The 23,663-nt window shown below is 39.8% G+C and overlaps 1 protein-coding gene across 1 annotated transcript in view; it reads right to left on the bottom strand.

The window, feature by feature from the left end:
- Positions 1–4,158: 4,158 nt before the first annotated feature.
- Positions 4,159–23,663, bottom strand: part of RNASET2 (ribonuclease T2) — a 28,140-nt gene continuing 8,635 nt past the window's right edge. Inside the window, exons 4-10 of the mRNA XM_087776654.1 lie at positions 19,094–19,149; positions 18,110–18,167; positions 17,227–17,297; positions 12,481–12,594; positions 10,188–10,233; positions 9,899–9,973; positions 4,159–7,409 (exon numbers count right to left, since the gene is read on the bottom strand). Coding sequence (XP_087632780.1) covers positions 7,218–7,409; positions 9,899–9,973; positions 10,188–10,233; positions 12,481–12,594; positions 17,227–17,297; positions 18,110–18,167; positions 19,094–19,149 — 612 coding nt within the window. The 3' untranslated portion in view covers positions 4,159–7,217. The remainder of the gene's footprint in view (positions 7,410–9,898; positions 9,974–10,187; positions 10,234–12,480; positions 12,595–17,226; positions 17,298–18,109; positions 18,168–19,093; positions 19,150–23,663) is intronic.

Raw genomic sequence — 23,663 nt, 5'->3', positions numbered from 1 at the left:
TTTCAGATCATCGAGTCCAACCGTTAACCTAGCACTGCCAAGGCCACCACTAAACCATGTCCTCAAGCACCACGTCTACCTGTCTTTTCAATACCTCCAGGGATGGAGACTCAACCACTTCCCTGGGCAGCCTGTTCCAGTGCCTGACTACCCTCTCGGTGAAGAAGTTTCTCCTAATATCCAACCTAAACTTCCCCTGGCGCAGCTTGAGGCCGTTTCCTCTCATCCTATCCCTTGTTACTTGGGAGAAGAGACCGACCCCCACCTCGCTACAACCTCCTTTCAGGTAGTTGTAGAGAGCAATAAGGTCTCCCCTCAGCCTCCTCTTCTCCAGACCAAACAACCCCAGTTCCCTCAGCCGCTCCTCACAAGACTTGTGCTCTAGACCCTTCACCAGTTTCATTGCCATTCTTTGGACACGCTCCAGCACCTCGATGTCCTTCTTGTAGTGAGGGGCCCAAAACTTCTGCCAGGCAGCTCTCCAGCCACTCCTCCCCAAGCCTGTAGCCTGTAGCGTTGCAACTTCAACTACTTGTCCAGGGCTAGGGAGGATGAAATGCCCCTCTGCAGACAGCAAGTGCATGGAAGTCTTACTTAATTTGTGTGGGCCTTAAAATTGTCATCAGATTTCAAGTTGAATTTCACTCGCAGGGGGATAGTGGCAGAGCTAAGTAAGAAAACATACTCTGATTTCTCTGTTCTCCCATCTGCCCAGACAGACCAGGCTATCCCTGCCATATTTCTATTTAAGTAATTATGGAGGCCCCAGACTGTTAACCGATTTAATGAATATGCCATCTTTTTAAATTAATTTTTGGGGACATTGTTCTTGGTCAGGTGTGAGTGTGACACCAAGCCTGTTAATCAGCCAGACATGCCAAAAAACAGGTGCCAAAGGGATAACAAATAAAGGATTAAAAGCTATCCATCAATATGCCTACCTTCCTCCAGACCTCCAGTGATCCTTGCAGTCAGAATCTCTCAAAACAGTAAGAGGAGGAAAAAAGGGGGAAAAATAGGTGTTTATTTTGAGCATATTTTGTCGATGAGGGTTAAGAGATTTTTCTCTGCTACAATATCTGTGCCTTCATAAATGGTTTGGTTACTCTGCGAGATCAAAGAGCGTGGTCTGTTCATCCCTCAAGTCACTGAGGATAACGAAGGGAATCGAAGTGAAAACACCACGAGGCATTGGAAATGAGAGGACGGTTTGAGTCCCAGAGCTATTTTGTTACAGTGATCATCCTGCAGCAGGCTTCAGAAATGACAAGCTGCTCATTGAATCCCAGAGAAACTGTGAGACTGAAATCTCTTAAGATATCCAGGGGCTACAGAATAACTAAGGCAGGGCCAGCTGTTATGTATAAAATGACTACCTCAGTAGGATACCAGCATTGTGAGCCCCAAACATCTGAGAGCCCAGGAAACAAGAAAGTGGTTCCCACTTCGCGCATCAGTCAGACAGCCTCCTGGCTAATAAATCCTTGACAAATGCATGCCCCAGGCGTTTGGCAAATACCTGCAAAACAGGGTTTATGAGGAGGGACAGTCCCTGCACAATATTCTTTTGAACACAAACCCACAACAGCTGGCACCGGGAACTGGTAGCGCAAATGATCTGGACACGCGTAACTTCTGCGATCATAACTTAACCTGTGAAACCTTGGTGAGGGAGATGGATCAGTGGAAGACTGATGGGCTAAAATGACAGCACTCGGGCGACGTGAGAGCTCTTCCAGCCTCTGCTGGAAGTATGCATGGCTTCTCCACCTTCAGCTGAGCACTTTGGAAAGAGAGAAGCCTCTCTCCAAAGCTGACAGCAGCAAGTTTTACTCAACAGTACTAGGCAGAAGTAAATGATCTAATGGTGGGTACCTGCTGGAATGCCTCACGCTTGTTTATAGAGATTGTAATTATTACAGGGTAACTGCTGTGCTTTTAGTTCTTGCTAATTTTGTTTTGGCTCGTCTTCTCTGATTTGCATGCAGAGCACGGGTCTCTAACGCAAACAACAATTGTTTTGAGATATAAAAAAATCCTAAGTGAACAGCCTGCTTTCTGGTAACTGAGGCTGTACTCAGAAAAGTATTTCTTACAGACAGCACCATGGTATTCTTCAGCTTGCTTAAGAATTTTCTATCACCTGCTTAAGAATTTTCTTATCAAATACGGTCATTATTGCTTCTTTTTTATAAATGATTAGTGAAACATCACTCCTTCAAACTGAGCACTGCGTCTGAATGTCAGCGCTGCGATTTTCATGCTGAATATATTGATGGGATTCATACCACCAATCTGTGGGCATGGTTGGGCTTGGTTGCTCTTGAGGTCTTCCTAATCCTCGCCCAATCTGTGACGCTCCAGTGTACTTTGGGGTAAGAAATAATGAAGAGCATAGCACAGAAACATAAAATAATCTGCCCATCTCCCACATCAGGTCTCACTTAGCCTGTATACTAAAGCTCTTATTCTCTGAAACACAAGAAAGTGAAATCCCTTCTAAAATGAATTATTTATATCAGCTCTGGGTGATCTACAGCAACTTTGTGGAGCACGGCATACTTACACACAGAAGGGAAGGCATGCAGTGAGCCTTGTGAAGGAAGCTGCCTGAGCAGCAAGACAGTCTGAATTTAGAATAAAACGTTCCTCATCATCGATTGCTCCATTCCTGCGAAAGCAACTTGCAAAGTCCTGACATTTTCCCTATGCATCATCAGTACCATCATCAGGCAGCAATAATACTGTTAGCAGCGCCATTAACCTTCTACGGCCTTGGCTCAACAGCACTCAGAGCCAGATCCAAACAGAGTACAGCTGCCTGAAGCACAACCACACCAGAACTGAGGTGCCCAAATTCAAGAACCCACCTTTGTGAAAATCCCCCTTCCCCACTGTAAAAGCCAGCACCTGCTGCTTTGCTGCTGTAGACACCCAGGCTTTCCACATTTGTGGGACTTGACTTGCAGTATATTGACGGGCTGTGTGGGCACTGCAGTCCTGCTGCCACTTTTTTCCTTCTGATGGGCAGCAGCTGGGGCCAGCAGCACAGCCCAGCGCTCGCCAGCTCCTGAGGGTGCAGAGCGGGGACACGAGAGAGGCCTGTGTCACCTCTATTTCAGGCTGCAGAGATAGCTTTGCCTATCAGCTAGGCAACAGCAACCAGTTGGTGCCCCCACTAAGAACAGGAGCAATGGGGAGAAGTCCCCTCTGCTCCTCCCATCTCCTGTTCCCGCTGGCAGTGGCAGATCAGCTGGCTGCTGGCAGGGAGAGACAGACGTGGCCTTAAGCACAATATACATGCGCATGGGTAACTATCTGAAGAAACTGCGTAGAAGCTGCTTTTTCTGGTCTCCTATTTCCCCTCCACCGTAAACTTGGCTGAAGGTGGGCTCCTGTGCAGCCGAGAAAGGCTCAGTGCAGGCCAGGAAGAGCACAAGAGAACAAGAGAGAGAAAAGAACCTGCCCATGGCCTAGGAAGAGGGGCTGTTCTTGGAAAGGGGACAGACAGCCCATGCTCTAACCTACACACCAAGGGATGCTTATGTATTTTGCATGAGAGAGCACACAGACAAAGGGTATAAACAAGCTGAGTCCCTGTGTGGAGTTGACTAGTGTTTTAAAGCACCGAGACTGCACAAACAACCCCCCTGCTGGGATTTAGTTAATTTATTTAATGATGCAGAAAAGAATATAACCCCCATCTTCCCCATGCCGTGTTGAATCTTCAAGGCTAATAGATTTTATTTTGCTTAAGGAAGCGAGTGTCATTTTCCAGAACTGAAGCGATTTTTAAGGCTCCCAATATACCTCTGTTTACCCCTTGTATTTAAAGTGTGTTAATCCAACTCTTGAAATTATATACATTCTAATGGAAAGCAATTGCCAAGACTGGTAACTGGCTGTGAGCCATTGCTAGAGAGAACACAAAGGGCTGGACATGATCTTTGGTCTGAACCAGCGCTACCATTCATTCATCTGCTCTCCTGGTTGCCCACATCCAGACACAGCCCTTAAAGCATCCCTTAAATGTATCACTTAAAACTTTATAGTGTCTTGGCACTTCTCTGCATAAAAATCAGCCAGTAGCTTTTAAAAGACATTTGTATCTTCCTAGAAGTTAGGAAGGTGGGGTTGTCAAAAACCAAGCAACAGTAGTCATGTATAGTGTTTTATTGCTACTACTAGTAAATTAATCATAGAAAATTAAAATATTTAATGTGTAATAATGCTGGCAAATGCAGTACCTCAGGTATGTCCCTTTAAACAGGAATTCAGAGTCCGTGACGTTATTTTTAGCCAACCTTGACTTAACGTTCATCAGTTATTTTTTACTCAGTTGCAGGTTGTTGCTTAGCATGCTGCTGGTTTTGCTGTCTCCCTCCCTTCCTCTCTCATTTCAGATTATGTTAGATTCTCAAAGTTTTAAAACTTATCAGCTCCCTCACATTTCTTGCATTTGAAAATGAGGCTGAAAAAACGCATGGAAGCCACGCTATCTGTTCTACTGCAGAGGTTGGTCATTTCTGACTCTCATCTGTATCTGCTGACTCTGTATTTGGCCAGAGCCAGCTTTACCTTGAGCCTCACCCTGGGAAGGCTGTTAGTGTCTGTGTCACTTCCTTGTAAAGTACCTACTTGCAGTTGTTGGCTTTGCTTAAATTAATGCATTACACTTGAACTGCAGAGAACTCATACTGTATATTTTGTCTCCCTAATCATTATTTGGCATTATAAAAGAAAATACCATTTATACTGCAATTAAAAAAAATAATCAGGCTACTGATTGGAGCTTCCATTAAGCATATGTCTGTGCAAGAATCAATGCTACCATTGCTTCCAAGTTGGAGCTTTTCTTCTAACTGTGAAGAGGACCAAGGAATTAAAACAATTGCAGAAAACCAGGCAAACCCAACAATCACTCATTTGGCAGCACAGCATGTTGCTGTGGATTTCATGGGATTTTTTTATATTGCACCTGCTCATCCAAGGCGGCAATATTTATAGCGAGATTTTGAGAAGTCTATTGTTCTAATTAAGGACTGTGTTGATAACCAAACTGGTGACTGAAAAACACCGAGCAAGATGTTCGTGACATGGTCTGATGGTAGTTACCAGCCTCTGTTTCCACTTCCCTCACTGCTGATTCGCTTAACAAGCAAGGATACGGCACAGAACTCTGGAGAACTTAGAAAGGAAAAGGAGAACAAGAGACTTTACCAAAGGACAAAAAAATCCAAACCATTAAAAAATAGCACAATTTTGAGGACAAGGTGAGTCTTGCTTCTTTAAAAAAAAAAAACAAAAACAAACCCTTATGATGTGAATTGTAAATTAACATTCATTCTAAGTTGTTTGCACTCTATGTAGTCCACCCAAAACCTATGCACCATCTAAGTAGTATCCGAAGGAGCTGGAGAGAGAGTTTTAAAAAGTACGTGAGCTTTGGGCTTCTCCTTTGCAGAGAAATGCATTTTTCCCATAAAGTATTTGTTTTCTTCAGGCTAAGATAATTTTTGTAATTAGAAGGAAAAAAAATATTAGTGATCTCAAAAAGATTCCACAAAAACCAAGTACATTCTAGTCTTTTCAAGCATTTTAGTTCAGTATCCCTACTTTTTCTTGCTTAGAAGAAATGGGGGAATGAAGAATTGTGATTCTTCTGGTCATATCTCTGGTCATGTTCAACGTGAACTGAACACGCCATGGCTACTATAAAAGCACTAGATCTGATTACCATTAGTATACTAATATTAATATTCATAAGTATATTCCCCCTCTCAGGAAGGAAAACAAATTTTGAAAGAGAAGCACTCACTCTACTGAAATACAAATACAACAGAGTGTAGATCACACCCATTCCTTAGCTGTTAAAATAAATAAATACCTGAGTTTCTAAAGAAAGGACTAAAAAACTGACAGCATTCTGGAATGGCAAGGTAACAGAGCCTTAAATGAAAGGTAACAGAGAAACAGGACAGTCAAAAATGAGCGTAAATGTGAATGGTTTCTAAATCCCAAAAGACATAACAAATTTCTTCCCAGTGCCGCATTTCATGTTTTCACAGTAATATTCTTCTAACAGATGGTTCCTTGAGCCATAATTGTCTTTCTTTGTAAGACAATTCGAGACACTTACATCAACAAAGCACTGTGTAGAGGATGTCATCCAAACTTGGTCCCCTGTGGAAACATCCAACTTTGTGGCATGTTATTAATGATTATGGGATATAGATGCGCATTGCTAACATTTGTACTTTTCAGTTAAGATCCTGTAGTATTTACTGTTTCACCTATAAAAAAGCTGTTTCATGGAACAAAGTGATTATGTGACAAAGCTATTTTTAAACAAAAGTGCAGGCACTCACACTTGTACGGTAATGCTAAATGTTCAAATACAACAAAAAATTAGTAACAAAATATTTCTAGGGCCTAACATTTTCCTGTAGTAGCAAGTAAGTTCTAAGATCAGTTGTTCTTCAAGACTGCATGGAGCTACTGTAGCAAAATCAAAGAACAGGTAAGGCTACAAATACAGTCGTCTTGGGGTCCTTTAGGCAGAAGTGCCAAAACCTGGTGAATGTTATTTCATTCACTAAGAAGTTATGGAAAAGTTGTCATCTTTGGTCTGCTGTGATCTCTGAGTGAGGAAAGGTTTAATGCCTCAGAGGACCTCTGTTCAGCACTTCTGGAGAGCAAATTTATGCCAGGCAGTGGGTATTATGTCTGGGAAAGGACCTCCAGACCGGTCTGTAAGTTCTTTTTATTTACAATATTTTCTTCTCAAGAAATTGTCATCTCATCTCAGAGAGACAGGCATCCTTTCAAAACAAAGAATGACTTAAATTTCCCTGGCCAAAAGTGGCTGAAGTGGCAGGCTTAACTGCAAGTGAAACTAAGAAGTCACAGTTCTCCTTCGAATATTGATTCAAACCATAAGCAAGCCAAAAAGTCCAGGCAAAGCTGTAAATCAGATTCTGATCCCATCAATGTCAGAGCCACAATTCAATACTTCAGCCTGTGTAACTGATATTGCAATGTGGACCGTTCTCCCTTAATGGCCAAAGAAGCATGTTTTCCAGCAGAAATCTTCCCAGCATGCCTGTGATATCGACAGGGCTTTGTAATATTGCTAAGTCAAGACTGCTTTCCAAAGCATAATGTTTAAGCATTTGGTTTTTGTTGCTGTTTAAAAAGCTTTTCAGACTCTTATGGCTTCATTTGTGATCTTGGACCTGTGAAGGATAATAGATTGGCAAAGTATCACTGCAGACAGACAGCTCCTCAGTTCCAAGCTTCAAGTCAGCCTGCATTGCGTCGGATTCACCCTTCAGCGTTGTGCAGTTTCTCAGCTGCAGTTCTTTGGTGAAGCAGAATTCAATCTGACCAATTGTTTGTGCTTTTTCACCCTAGAAACACGAGGGATGAGATCAGCTTGATAGGGAGAAGAAAATAAATCAATTCTTCAGATATATTGCTTTATCTATAGAATACAGTAGTGCTTATTTGTATATTTGCTGCTTGAAAAATGTGAAGGAGAGAGGTACCAGAGGCATCCACTCTGAACAGCTTATAGTACATACTTGTCTTTAAGGAGCAAGCAGACAAGGAAACGCATTCCAACAACAGAATTCAGTAACAATTTGGGGAATCTGCCTAACTAGTAAGTCTCATTATGAAATGCTGTGACACAGATTATCTTAGCATTTACCAATTTCTGCACAGTACACAGAAGCTGTTCACCTTAATGATGAGCTCTGGCTGAACTCTGTGAACGTTGAAGGGTATGTGTGACCTGAAAGCCACCTTTCACCAACTCTTTTGTAGCAGAATGGGAATTGAGGCAAAGAAAATTCTCCAAGAAGAGAAAGAAACTTAGTTTTAGAACAGCTTTTACTGAAAAGAATACAGAAGCAAGCTGTCAAAAGTAGCAGAAATGTCGTTTTTGGACTACAGGACAGAGTAGGAAGAAAAATATTGGCCATGAATAAGGCAGGCAGGCAAGGCATAGAAGCCTTTCACCCGAGGAAGATTATACAGAAATGTGGAAAAAAAATTGGTTTTGAAACCACTAAGCAGGACAAAGATATACATACAAGACAAAAGTAACCGTGGTAGGTTTTTTTTGTTGTTGTTGCTTTGGGGTTTTTTTTGGTTGTGGGTTTTCTTTTTTTAGTTTGGTTTTAGGTTTTTGTTGTTGGAGCGGTTGGGGTTTTTTTTGTTTTGTTTTTTAAACAAACTTAACAACAAAGCAAGTATGTACTAGGTTTTAAATATCAAAGTACCTCCATAATGCACTTCAGGCATCGACAAGGCTATCTGAAAAGGGCTATCTTTAAATAACTGGGGTGTACTTTTTCCTTTCTATTACCCATTAGCTTCAGCTGTTAAGCACAGAAGACTCAAGCTGTAAATTACTTTCACAGAATTTGAGCAGTATCCCAGTTGTACTAAAAGCAATGGCAGAACTACAGTGAACAGAGCTAGAAACTGGGGTTTGTGTTAGCTCTGTATTTCTTCAACATCAAGAGGTGGGTGAGCGTGCAACCCACATTCAACTCATATTCATTTATTGCTTAAAGTAATTTAAAAATACATTTTAAAAATATTGTAACCTAGAATTCTTTTTCATTTGAAGAAATATCTGAGTATAAGAACCTCAGAGCACTACTAAAGCAAATAAGCTGACAACATACAAGCTGTTAAACTCCAACAGCAACTGTATCTTGGCAAATTTTCATAAAATTTTCATCTGTGTATGGGCAGTAACTCTGCCAAGTGTTTTGTAGTAAACCACTTTTATCAAGCTGAGATATTAAGGAATCACTTATAAGAGGGAAAGCCATCTTGTGGGTTTGGTTTTTTGTTTTCTTTTTGAATAAAAGCGAAGTAACCTAGCTGAAAAAGGAAAGAAACAGCTATGCAGCCTACCCATGCAATTGTTCAGAATACTATTTTGTTCCTTCAAAGGCATTTTTGGTTTGGATATGGTGACCTGTATTTTACATTACAGCACATTGTCTCTGTGTACCACATTCTCTACTGCATTGTGATTCACAGTACAATCGTTGGCAAGGAAAAGTAGAACGAAATGGAAATTTTAGCCACCATTGGCTTGAAAGGAAAGACTATAGTCATCTTGAACCACAGTGAAGATCAAAATGCCTTTTTGTACCTCTTTAGGTACCGGCTTTTGAGAACAACTTTAAAGACAAGCCTTTGAGCTGCTTTATTTCTGAAGGATTCTGTCCATTGAGTAACTTCTTCATGCATACCACGAGCCATGCCCCATCAAGGGAACACTGCTGTTGACAGGCAGTACCCTTGTCAAGGCCAGCAGTCCCTGGCTCCATTCAGCTCACTCTTGTTGGTTCTGGCAATTTGCTATATGGCAATTAAGTTTTAGCAGGAGGAGTGGAAAGTACTCAGCTACAGCAATACCTCTAGCATGGTGGTTACAGCATTCATGCCAAAGATGCAGGTTCACATCTTTTAAGACAAAGAGACCTTTAAAACCCAGTGCTCCCACTTTCTGGGTAAGTATACTAACAGCAAAGTTACTAGGTAAAGAATGGACACTTCGTCCACTAACAATATTTCTCCATTAAGAGAAGGCTGTGGCAACAGTAACATAAGCTGAACTCAGTGATGCCAGTACGTAAGCAATGTTTTTATGAACTCAACTCCAAGAATCGAGCAATATCTAATCTGCAAAGAGCTGTAGACACAAGGAACAGCCAGATCTGAGTTGCACCATGCTGAAGATTTTTCACTCTACTTTTGTTTTTGGTTTTTTGATAAAAAGTGCTCTTAAAAAAAGTTGTTTGGTTGGTTGCTTTTTCATTTGTTTTTCAGTTTTGGGGGGTTTAGGAAGCATGTGTTTGTTTGGGTTTTTTACCTCTTCTGGAGGAAGACATTGGATCTTTGGCATTACACCATAAAATCTTGTAAGAGCTTCCTTTATGGCAGTCATCTGAAAAATTAAAAAGCTTCTATAAATTAATAAGTCACTAGCACATCTTCCATCAGCTCCCACACTTGTTAAGTTCACAAAAACTTTCAGATAAAGCACAACCTTAAAGAACTATGCAATTAAAAAAAGATCATTTGTTCTCTAGAAATTACTTGACTCCTGCTGAAAAAAAGTACATGCATATGATTTTGTTTTATAAAAGATTGCCTCTTACCTGGTAATATGAACTGCTTGGCTTTATCCCAGCTTTCAGGAGACAACTGAAACAAAGATAAAACATCTTTCCATGGTTCCTGTATGCAGACATAACTTCACAATCATTAGGTAAACAGATAAACTTAGCAAGAACTTGGCAAGCATTACAGCAAGGGGGAGCAAGGGAAACTTGTCTCCCATCCTCTGCCAGGCCTAGGAAAGGTGCCTCTTTTCTGAAAGGCCACTTCCCATCCAACTCAGCAGGGTCAGGAAGAACACTCTCCCCCACCTTAATCTGAGGAGCTGGGAGAGTCAAGTCTTCAGACACAGCTAGGGGAAAGGGCAATATTACTGTTATCTGCTGGACCTTCAGAATGCTCCGTTGAGTGCCAGGTAGTTAAACTCCTTTCCTCTGCCTTGAGCCATACCCCTGTGCTCCGGCCACTGGGAGGGGATGGAGGCAGACTTGTGAGGCTGCTCTAGGCACCCTCATGTTCTAATGCAGGGCTTGCGGGGGTGGGAGGCGCACAGCACACTGGGAGAGGGACATGGTGCATGGATCTGGATCAATGTCAGGGCAGAAATGTTTCCTAATGAATATATTTTTGAAGTGGAAAGGTTGATCACATAAGAGAAACAAGGTAACCCTCAAGAACCTCTAGCCTGTGTACCCCTTCCTTTAGATTCAGTCCTGAGGGAAGTCCACACTTCCAACTTGACAAGATGACTCAGGACCCAATAGGTGCTGAGTGTCTAAGTCCCAGCTTGTTCTGTAAGGAGTGGGAATGTTCAGCATCTCACAGGATTTAATCCATGGGTGCTGATAGTGCTCAACCCTTCCAAGGTGAGGTTCTGTACAGGGGAGATTTAGCCCAGTTGACTAAAGGTCTAGCTGTCTGTCATCGTCATTTGACGCTGGATATAAAGAGGCTAATAAAATAGATGATGTTCTGTTATTCTTACAGGAGCCTGCATGATGTCCTCTTTAATAAGTTCCTTTCTGGAAACAATCTTTTAATCACTAACACTACTTTTTCTCATTCAAGTATAAATGAAGTACAATAAGAACATGAGCAGTCTTTATTCTTTTCAGTAAAGAACAATTTAATTATGTTCATTTTTACAATGGAGAATATGCTCTGAGCAATTAATTTCAACATGTTTCAGTCTCTATTCTTCTTTGGTATTACACATACTGATATAGAGTCACATAATCGGTCATTGTGCCATCTGTAAAATTTTTTAGTCACACCATCACAGCTACTTAGGCAACTGACTTATCAGACGTTATTAATTTTAACACTACATATGACATGCTCTTAAGCACTGTGTTTAGAAAAGTCTGATTAAGTTTTACAAGACACCTACAAAAATAAGAGGGGGGATGGGAGAAAGACATATTTCCTTTGTGCATATGCAAAGTAAATGAGACTTTGTTAGGAGATTGCTTCGGCAAGACACTGACAGAACATGAACAGGATTTTTAAATTTTTTTTTTTTAAGATATGTTTCTAGATACAAAAGAACTTATTTCCTCTCTGAGATACTGTCATCTTAGACAAAGAGACAATTCACAGTCAACAAATCCGAGTCAAACATTCTCTCCACCCATACCAAGCACTGCTCAGGAAAGGACTCTGGCCTCTTGGCATTCACCTGCAGCCAGAACGTGTACATGCAGTCCTTGGACAAGCCACAACATTCACATCAAGATTTTGTATCTGGAATGGCCAGTGCTTTGGAACCATGAGGAGGAATCAGTCCCTAGGACAAAGCCAGAGTGTCACCTCAGGGTTGTTTGAAAGGACAGCAGAGGGCTGCCTGCAGCAACTGAACACCGCCCTTCAGGACATCCTCTCTTGCTGTTACCTCTCAGCCTTTTCCCAGCATGTTCTGCACAATTTTGCCTGCAGCTTGTCCTTTCCTCTGAGCAGAGCACTGTCTTTTCTAAAAAAAAGTGTCCTGGCCTCAGTATGACTCAGAAGTTTGGGGGTTTTTGTCACTTGATTTAGAAGTTTATAGGTACCATAGCTTTTAGTAGTGAGATATAGCCGATACAGCTTCTCAAAATTTACTGGCTCACATTTTCTAAAATGATGCTGCAAAGAATGCTGCTGGCTTACCAGACTGTGGAGTGACCAGAGACATGCTTCTCAGAGTAGACCCTTCCTCTGAACTCTAGTACTAAAGTAATTTATGCTAACACTCATTTCCCCTCTGCCATCAAATTTTTACACTTTTTTTTTTTTAGGCTAGATTTGAAACTTTTAGAAACTTTGAAATAAGAGGCAGACCATAGAGTATTTACTTACCTGTTAAGATCAATGTGCTGGTAGAGTTCTAAAGCTTTACCAAAGTATTTCTTCTGAGAATTAAGGGCCTCAAGCGTGGCTGCACAAGTGCCATGTTTATCCCACTCATGTTTCCTACAGGAGAAAAGCAAAATTTAAGTTTTAGAAAACATTATTTGCAGATATATGTGCTGCAAAAGCTAGCCAATATACTTAAAACAAGTATCTGAAAGGCTACATATGTGAAGTAGGACACTGCACTAAAAAAATACTGCACGTGCAAAAAGCAAAACCAAGAAAGATCACTTCCACCATTTCCATTATAGCAACATTTATATATATGGGCCTATCAGGAAAGTAAGGAAGAAGCCTAAGAAGTTCCTGATTATGGTTTCTAACATCAGACTAAGGAAAAATTCTTTCAGACAATAAATCGTGCTAGAAATATATAAATGAGTTGGCCTTAACATTGACAGCTGCAAGAGAGAGACTTTTCAAATGAATGTAAGAACAGTAGAAGATAAAGGAGAAGATGGTCTAATGGTTTGGATATTAGTATGGACCTGGGACATTTAGAATCAGTATTCTGTTTTCCTATAAATTATGTATATGAATTTGTGCAAAAGTCATTTATAGTTCAGTCCTTCACCTGTTATCCTACCAAAGGGATAACACTCTTCTCCCTGCCCCCAATCAGCTATCTTTTTAAGACTGGACATTGCAAGGTGAGGAGATAAGATAGATATTGATGTGGAATAAACCGCTACCTTATTCCTAAGCTGACTAAGAGAACTTTGTGTCACAGGGGTGTGACAAAACTTTATCAAGCCAAAAGCGCTGTTCGGGTGTTTCTGTAGATTAAGCTAGCCCAACAGTTTGGGTGTTTGGTTTTCTTTAGCTGTCTCCTTTGAATCAGCTTGCTTTTGAAATAATTAAATGAAGGAATTAATGAAGTAAATATGTATCATGCTCTTATGATACAGAGGTCTGTTAGTGTATTACTAAGAAATGTTTGAGGTCAGAATGGTAAGAATTTGCCTAGAAAATGAATATTTCTAAACTTTGTGTAAGTTTTAGTGAAGTCCTTTATATTAAATGTACTTTCAAAGCACTAAAATTTTTTCAGAACTGAAGAGACTAACCCTTATTTAGGGTAGAACAGTGAAACTGCACAAGCTGCTAAGACAAGACTGTTACCTCAACTTTTACTTTGGCCTGTGGCAGTATTTTCATAGGCCTGCTCTCAAGTCTTGTTTCTATCCCACCATCAAGTCTTCTAAAACCACGGAACTGAGTGCAAAAGAAAGCAATTCTTGCAATTTTATGGCAGACAAACTCAAATAGGACAAAAAAATGGGGCAAAGCTCAAAATATATTTCTATCAATTCTAAAGTCTACTGAAAGACTAAACAGTGTAATCTTTAATAAGACCATCTGCAGATTTGGGGGGGGTGATGTCTTTTTTTTCTTCTTCTTTCTTTTCAAATTTTCATAAGCTACTTGTATTAAAAAGGTACCAATTCAGCAGATGTACACAAAAAGTTATCTCATCACAATCTCCTGCCACTACCACAGCATTCCCTGACCTTATGATGCCTTAAGTACCTCATGGAAAAGCAAAGCAGCACAAGGACAACTATTATTCACTTGAGAGCCTGCCTTCGAATTGTCTATTCATATTAAGAACTTCAGATTTTTCTTAAGGAATGAAAACACTTTAAGAGAAGTTATGTTTATATTTAGAGAAATTTGTACTCTACTTCTGAACAGAGAATGAATAAAGCAACCATGGCGTCAAGAAATTTGAGGCAGGAGAGAAGATGCATTACCAGAAGATTTTCTTTATAGGTTCCCAAATTCAGCCTTGTAGAGAGTTTTCATCTTGGCTGTAACACTCAACTCAACTGCACGTCAAGTGAATTGTTTACTGCCTGGAGGAATCCACTTTACATGGGCGAAAGAGCAGGTTTCCCAACAAGGGATTTGAAATTACTGATGAGAAGAGAGACCACAGTTTTAAAGAAAATGGAAGCTCTTTTAGGCGTAAATTTAGCAAGAGATATTGAGCAGTTAGCTTAGACCAGAAGCAGACAATAGTCAAATCCAAAGGGCTACTGGAACAGCAGTAAGCTGCCGGCAAGACTTTGCACGTAGGATGACAATTTTTCTTCAGAGAATATACACATGCATGTGTGTAAAACTAATGGTGAAGTGTTGTGTCTGTCTTTTGACGGCTTCCAGTAGTACTTGTATTTAAGCGCCCTGCTGTTTCCAGAAAGGAGGCAGAAATAGAGGGCCAAAAATCTGATGGTGCTGAAGAAGCATATTATTGCTAACATGGAACTGCCATTGGAGTTGTTTGGTCCAGTTTGCACTGATCACAGGGCCCAATGTGGCTGTGGGGATCCCCAGTGAAAATACACAGAGCTACCCACAGAAAGCGCCCATGCATCATCAGCTGCAGCAAGCCAAGAATACACCGGGCCCAAGTTTTTTAATCAGACCTGTGAGCTTCCAGAATGGAGAGCTACTTTAGAGTCACTATAAAACAATTAGTGAAACTTTAAGATGACACTCTTGACAGTATTACTTTATTTTGCAGCACAGCCATGTGAAAAAAAATAATGATGCAGATACAGCTAATTCTAACCATTCAGCACAGGCATATGGAATTTCACCTTCACCTCTTCCATTTAAATGCTAACTGAAGCAGTTAGGAAATGAAGGGGCTGCAGGTACCAGGGAATAACAAAATCATTTGTTTGGAAATCAAAAGAATTAATGTCTCAATGCTATTCACTGAGACACGTTATCCTTCACCTAGACCACAATAAGACAAGGTAATTCTACTTGAGCCTCAGCTCGCAGCTGGGTGGCATGTGGATACAAAACACAGCTGCCTGTATTCATGAAGGCCACCCATCCTTCTGTACTTCTCGTACCCATGAGCTAGGCAGTAGCACAGAGCACATATGCTAGCTGTCAAGAACTTTGCTGAACATTTTTTCCTCCTTGCAGGACACAAGTACATTGGCAGGCACACAAGAGTGGGGCTTACATAAGCACTAGATTGGGTTCCACTATGTAACTTGTCCTTCTCCACCATTTTCTCTATGGTACTGCTAAGAATAAATGCTACGCTTGCATACCTCAAAGCTAAGTCCTACAAATGAAGCCTTAGGGGGCTGCAGAAATGCAAAGGAATGAAATTGGTACAACTCAGCAGTGTGGAAAGGAAGATGAACCTCAAAGAGATTTTGCTTCCTGTTATGTACAACAAGGACAGAGTGCCCCCAAGCACAAAGTCATACAGATGTGACAGGCAAAATCAGGAGCCTATCAGGTGGGTCCAGGGATTATAGAAACCACCCAGCTCAAAGACTGGCTCATTATCAGGGTAGAAACAAAGAAGGTCTGTAAAGCACAGCTACAAGTGCAGCCCACAAAGTGCAGAAGATTAGGGACACCCAGCTGTCCTATAGGCTAAATGCTGATTCCTTCTTCTGTATCATATGTACAAACTGATCCTGAAGGGAATTCTCTTGGTCTAGAAATTTTTATGTGGTCCAAAAAAATTATTAACTACTATAAAAGGGGTGGTTTCAGTTACTAAATTTTGAGATACAAAGTATACATAACCCTTTGTCCTGTATTAAGGCATTCTATCCTGTCCATTTCAAACTCTTGGGTGGCAGTTGTCACAGTTCGTAAGTTAATAAGGTGAACAGAGATGTGCAATTACATTTACAGAAGTACCTGCAGCCATCCTAAAATTGCCAGGAAGATTCCTTACCTCCCCTTTTAAGCCAGGGCTACGGTTATAGGTAAAGCCAGGAAGAAACACACTACACAATTATAGCAGTCTTGGAAAAACCCTGATGTGATATGCTAAGATAGTCAATATCCATTTTGCTTGTCACTGCTCGTGCTCTTTACCCAATTAAGGTGCCTTTAGTCTACAACAATGAAAATTGTGAATAGTCAGTTTTACTTTCAGATTCTTATTTCTGCTGTATTGTGATTTTTACACTACACATTCTTAGTTTAACATAATGCACGCAAACCAAAGCCTGTGCAAACTCAAATACTACTCATACTGCTCTTTGGTCCAAGTGTCTGATTATTCAGAAGCAAAGAGAACCATGGAGAAGAAGGAAAGGAGTGCTGTTGTCAGAGGAGATCAAAATCTCTTTCTCCCTTCCCATGAGCCAAGCAGGCCGATCTCTAAATAAATTCTGATTTTAGGCTGATAGGAAAGTAAGCAAAGAGAGAGAATTCTGTAGACAAGTGGCTAGGATGATCCAATGAATCCTATTTTTCCATTTCCTCCTCAGTGAGAAAGCCCAAAAGGACAGGTCTTTCAAAGCCAGCAACACAGTGAAGCTAGCTAGGAAGAGAGGCCTGGAAGCTGCTCTTGCAGCTAGCTGTGACATCCCAGGAGTGGTACTGCTATTCAGATTTAATGTGTCAACAGCAGCTGCTTCTCCTCCCTAGGGGCAAAGGGAGGGAACACATTCTCTCTCTCACTAAGTTTCATTTCTCCAAAATCTCTACCACAGCCCTCTCTTCAACAGCTGCATTTTGCAGGTGCTCTAACAAGAAAACAGATTTATTTTCTAAATGAGACTGACAAGAAACACTGCCTTCAGTGGCCTCCTGGGCACTGCTTCTCATGTACAACATCTCACTGGAAGAATTACTAACTCAGACGGATTTTTTTTTTATAAAATAATATCCAAAATACTTTTTAGTTTTTTTTGTACTCACCAGAATTGGGTGCGATTCAGAGATGAATGAAGCACATCAGGCCAATAGCGTCTCATGTCTGACATAAGATCCTAAAAATACCACAATTAATAAATGCACCTACAGTGTTGAAAAGCTATTTCTTACACAATCTACATACATTGATACATTTTCTAAAACTGAATCTTTCAACATCCTCAACTGAAATATTTACTTGTAGAAAAAGAAAAGGTCTTTTTCCCCAATATTCTGAAAATGCTGTTACTGTAGGTAACAGGTAGGTGCACCTGTCTAAATATCTGAATGTACTAATACCAACACACTGCCTTAAAACAAGATTTTCCTTCAACTGTCCCTGCAGAAGCTGTTCAATCATGCAGCTTTTCACATTTGTTGGCTCAAGCCTCCTATCCCCATTTACAACACATTTGAATGAAATATGGACATTTTTTTAACTAAAAAAAAGAATAAAAAAGGACTAATGCCCTGGGAGAAAACACACAGAAAAGTGTGCTCTGAACTCTTTTTATTTTCTGTGTTCTGGCTTTGCATTAGAAAATGGAAGAGAGAATACAGAATGAGTGTAACCTCTTTTTCACAGGTACTTTTTGCCACTGCAGATCCACCACCTATGTTGTCTAGATTTTTTTAAGGAGGATGTGGCTGAACGAGTCAAACCGCATGTCTACAAAACCAAGTACGAACAGCTGCTAATGATCACAAGCACTGCAACTTCAAGCAGTACCAGAAGCACCTAATGAATTTGCAGAGTCCTTAAAAGAACCTACTTCTCAGCAAACATTAAGAGTGATACATTATAAGCTACAGATTTTGCACACAGGATGTGCAAAAGTAATTGCACTAAGCCCTGCTTGCTACAACTGTTTTTGTTTTAAATAAATACCTTAATCTCGGTGACATTGAAATGCCATGTCCTATTACACTCTTCAGTTTTGTCAGGCCTAGAGAAACAAAAGAAAAGTGAAAAAAGATGTCTCCTAACTCACTAATGGTAACTAACAGCATTCTATTCTATATCATTAGCCTGAATTTTAAATATGCAAGATTATAGCTAGAGATTTTATTTAAAAATGCAAGTAACCCATCAGCATCTACAGTGTTTTAGAAGTAAAAATTCAAGACATTAATTATGGCCAAAATATTTCCCATGCAGAGGTTCTTTGTTAGGCCTTTCAGTCCCTCTCACTCTATGTAAAAGACATACAGGGGGACTAAATGATATGGAAGGGTTTTGCACATGATATCACTAATGACATTGACCTCCTCAACCACTGCACCAAGTGATGATTCTGCAAGTATCACCAAGACACTCACTGGAAATCTAGACATAATGCTGTTCACCTTTCCAGGATGCATAGCTTAAACTCCTGTACTGAATTTTTCCCTGTATTTGCCAGGAAAACCTTTGAATTGCTGCCATTGGCACCGATTCCAATGCGTTGAGTCCTTTGAAGCAAATTAGTTTTTCCTGTACTTTTGCAATATCTGTGCCGAGTTAAGATACTTAAAACCACAAGCAGTCATAAGACATTAACAAATTCTGTGTACTCAGGGAGAAAAAAAAAAAAAAAAAGAAAAAGAGGGGAAACTATACTTCCCTTTCTGTTTGAGAACATTACTGATCTTATAAGGAGATGTATAAATAAAACGCTCACGTGGCAAGAGGATTTCAGGAGCTCAGCAAGTCGTGAGATACAGAAGTGTACTTTGGTTTTATATCAAATCATAGGGTTTTGATTTCCAACAAAATTAAAGCAAGGAATTATAAAAACAGATACATTAAGCCCCCAAAAAACCCACTAAACATCTTGGTACAAAACTTGATTTTTCCTTTCCAGGCTGAAATAAAAAAACTCTACGATCATACCACAGTCCATGGATTGTCCAGTACTCTGGAGGGTCTTGACAATCATTAGCACTCATCTGTGGAAAACAAAAATACAGAATATTTGTTACATGTGTCCAGGGATAATGGTTTAGAGGAAAAAAAGTTCATTCACTGGTGGTCCAAGGTTCTAGTGAGACATGAGAACTCTTGCTTGCCCAAATGAGGAACTGGTGAACTGCAGTTACTTGAAGCTGTCACGTATTATGTGCAACTTAGCAGAGACCAAGTGGCATTAAAATTTTGAAGCAGATCAAGTGAATATCAGGGGGCATCCTGAACAGGCACTGTAAAAAGAAGACAAAGGATAGGTTCTGAGGTAATAGAAAGCAGCCTGATCCATGCTAAATGAATGGAACTAAATCTGCATTTATCATATTCCAGGTGGCAGCTCTCTGTATTTTTCTCACCATCAGATCTTTTCAAGGAGTGCAGAGCCATTAAAATAAAAAGCATCAACATAATCTATAATATTAAACAGGGACACAACCATCTTTAAGCATCCAGGAGTAGTTCTGTTGTTGTACTAAAAGGGAAAAATACAAAGAAGAGATGAAATAGGTTGCTTATTCCAAGTAAAATGGTTAGAATATATTTTTTAAATATTTTGACCTGAGGGACAAGGGAATGAAGAGAAGAGGAAAGACTATATACATTCCTACAAAAAAAAAAAAAAAAAAAAGCCCCCAGTCAAAACTTTTGATAATGCAGGAGAAATGGGCTACACATTAATTATTGTTTAGACCAGAGGACACATTCCTAAAAAACCCCAAAAAATCCATGTTCACACATCACAGCATACCATTACTGTATTTTCCCTGATTATTCTGCTTAGTAATTATGGCTCTTTTTAGTAAACACTTTTTGCCATTAAATAGCAACCTCCTCAGACTTTCTTTCCCCATAATAATAGCTTTCCTTTTCAGCTCTGCATCCTGTCTTAATTATGCCACAATGCCTTTTATGCGATGCCAGAGCAAGAGCAGAGTGTAGAGAAGAGCAGAGAGAGGCCTGTAATCTCACTAATTGCCTTCCACGTGCCACAGGTCAGTGGCAGCAAAACTGCAAGCTCTGCAAGACTTTCTTGTTCTGTGCCCATTTCCTTCCTCTCTTCTCTTGCCACCAATAATAGAAGCAATTAAACCCAGCAACGGCTTTTTTCCTGAAAAGAATATTCTCAACAAACACACACTGCAAATGCCTAAACAATATTGCTCCTGTCATGACACAAGCTTTGTGGAACTGAAAGAGTTCAGCTATCCAGCCCAAAATACAGCAAATTAATAGCTGGCAGCTAATGCATCATCCCCTGAAAAACAACCTGACAGCTAAGCAGCTTGCTCAACTGAGGGTGGTAAGAAGAACAGTGCAATTGTGCTCCTTATCCAGTCTTTAACTGCAGGTCTAAGACATGCTAAAGGAAAGCCCAGAGTACTTTAAATTTGGGATCAGTTCTCCCCTATCACAGCACTAACCTTATTAGTAGTTTCTTCTACATGTTTCATCAGGCTTTTGGTGTTACACTGTGTGTTGGCAGAACTGTGAGGTCAATGCAACTTACAATGCATTAGTTCACACTCTGCATGCTTTGGCCAGCTTCATTCATCCTCCTCTTGAATTCTAGCCACAGTATTTTTCCAATGTTCATTTTAAATCAATATCATAAAATGAGCAAACGCTAGTCTGAGAAGCTGGGTACTCCTGCTGCTTCTGCAAAAACACTTCTTGTCAGCCTTCCTGTTTATCATATACTGATTGCTGAAGGAATAATTCAACCTCAGGCAATCGTTGACTTGAAACAGTTACAAATGTGTATTTTCAAGTAGGCATTCGACCTCCGGAAGCCTTCTATATCTAGATTAATTTGAAAAGGGAACATTGCTTTCTCCTGTTTTAAAGCAATCTGATAATCAAACCAATCCAAATTAACCATACATGATCTATGCAGAGAGCCTTTACAGCACCCACCACGCTGGGAGCGAATGCTGCAGCAGAGAGATTAGCCTATTTGTAACAGCAGGACATCAGACACGCAGTGGCTGCCAGAAGGGTGGGAGATGCTTTCACCTCTGACATGCCGAAAAGTGAAACACCATCAAACTGTCACAGAAGCATTACCTGCAGAGCTGCCCAAGTTACCAATCCCTTGGTATAGCAGCTTGTAGATAGGAGAGGGTAGTGCTACTGGACCACACGCAGATACCCCAAGTTTAAATAAAAAGCCAGCTTCTGGGAAGTGAAATATTTAATCCTGCACTCTCTTTCAACCACCCTGTTTAAGTAAGCCATCTGTGTAATTAAGATCAATTTAAAGTGTTATTTTGTAATGAAACATCACAACTGCTATGAAAAATCCTTGCTTTTGAAACTGTGGAGAGAGTTCACTTCTTCAATTTCTTTCCCCCAAATAGCCTGTAATTATTCCCTTCCTCCTTCCCCCCACCCCCTGTGGTAAAATCAATCAATGAATGAACGAAATTTATAAGGTTGCTGAAAAAAGTTGGCAGGAGGGAAATAAAACAAATTTACTTCTTTTTGAACACCCCTCTAGCATGAGCTGATATGCCAAAACCTTTCATGTGTTTATCCTTACAGAAGGTAAAGGCCCACAAAAACATCTAAACCAGACCTTACTCACAGAGAAGGTGGAGGCATAGATTAAGAGTTATCTTATGAGTTACATGGGCATTTAGGAAAAAACTTTCTTTTGTTCCAAAACAGCATACGTCACGAGCTGGACTCACTTTGACACACCTGGCTTAATATAAAAAAAAAAAAAAAGAAATAAAGGTATCCATTTCCCTAAGGAATTTTTAATCTAATGCTAGATCACAATAGTGTACTGCCTTCACCTTAGTCACTTCAATGACTTCTATATTATGTGACTACTTCTATTTTCACCAAAAAAGAAGAAAAAATAATGCTTCTATTCTTCCTTTAAGCCTTTGCTATGAAATTATTGCCAAAGCCTGAAATTAGGAAAACCTCTCATCTCATATAAAAAAATTAATTTCATCTGCCACTTAACACTACATTCAAACTTGAATTCACACTGTTCTGTTCACCAGCCTATTCTGTTGTCCTTTCTTTGATTCTTTCATTTGATCAGCACATACATGCAGTAAAAGGCAGATGACAGCAGTGTTTAGTACCCATTTCTTTATCATCCTTCCCATTCTCAAGAGAGGAGGAACTGAATAGCCTACAAACTTGCATCGGATTTTCCCCATTTCATAAGGAAACATCCACAGAAGATTTTCTCTTTTTGCAATCTCCAAAATGCAAAAGCTGCAATAATATTTCTCTTTTTAAGTTCTTGAAGTAAAGACCTTCACAACTCCATAAAAAAGGAGGAGGAAAGTCCCTCTTCTTGCCCTTGAGTTGCTCCTATTTCCACCCAACAGGATTCACTTTTATTTGTGATCAGAAAGTTTAAATGTGACATGAATTAGCCACATGAAGTTCAATAAATTGCACCACAGGCACAACTTATTAAGTGAACAATAAATTCCTAATCACTTGAGGTCTGTGAATTTAGCTTGGATATCTTTTTATAAGACATAGTCACTTTAGGTCAATTATATGGTACTGGAATTTCTAATCATATGATGAGGAAGAACATCTCTCTTCCTCCTTCACCCTTTCACTGCAGCAGTCAGTACTTAAGTCCTAGGGTTATTATTGCTTCCACGATACTCACTATTTTAATAGGTTAGTTTAGAAGATATGATTACAAAACACTCACTTTCCAGTTTAATTGTGCTGATCACACTAAGTATTAAAAAGCACCAGCTGAACACATACAGTTTAAAGCACAGGAAGAGCTGGGAGATATGTATTTTCAAATTTCCGGCATGCTGAACTGTGTCTGCTAAATTTTAAAAAAGTCCTTTCAGGCCTTCAAAAGCCTGAAAAACTTTTTGAACACAGATATGCAAAACAGGCAGGAATTAAGATGTAGGTCATCCACACATGTATCACAAACACAGTATGTAGCAAAGTAGTCTAGAATCAGGTTCCTTTATATAGGAGGCATAAACTAATAAGTACTTGCACAAAGTAGTGTCTCCAAGGTTTTTTCCATAAATGATATAATGAGTTTTGCAGTTTCCTTCACCCAGCCATTTTCCCTTTCAACATCATGTCAACAGTTTTAAACTGAAGAATGACATTAAAAAATATTTCCTCTCTGAAATAACATAGCAATCATATATAAATACATTGAACACTCCGAAGAATCTATATACTTTAAAAAAAGCCCACAACTGAATTTGGGAACTCCTCTTACGTTAACCTTAGCAAAAAAAAAAAAGCTGTTATGGCAGTACAGTTGAGATTCTGTTTCTTCATATGACTCAGTGATGTGAAACTGGGCAAAAAGTCACTTAATATGATTTTAATTTCACTTTTTCTTCACTCCTTTGGAATGCTTCTGTTCACCTCCTACTACAAAAGATCATAAGAAATCAACAAAATGTAAGAAAGCCTACATTTTCTGATGCTTAATATCTTCAATTATTCATTACAATTTCACTGTAAATTTATAAAGGTT

This window comes from Nipponia nippon, unplaced genomic scaffold (genome assembly GCF_047370975.1).
Source record: "Nipponia nippon isolate SJK-2023a ecotype South Korea unplaced genomic scaffold, ASM4737097v1 scaffold_4, whole genome shotgun sequence".
Lineage (NCBI taxonomy): Eukaryota > Metazoa > Chordata > Aves > Pelecaniformes > Threskiornithidae > Nipponia > Nipponia nippon.
Note: the sequence above shows the minus strand (reverse complement) of the source record. Positions and strands in the feature narration are given on the sequence as shown.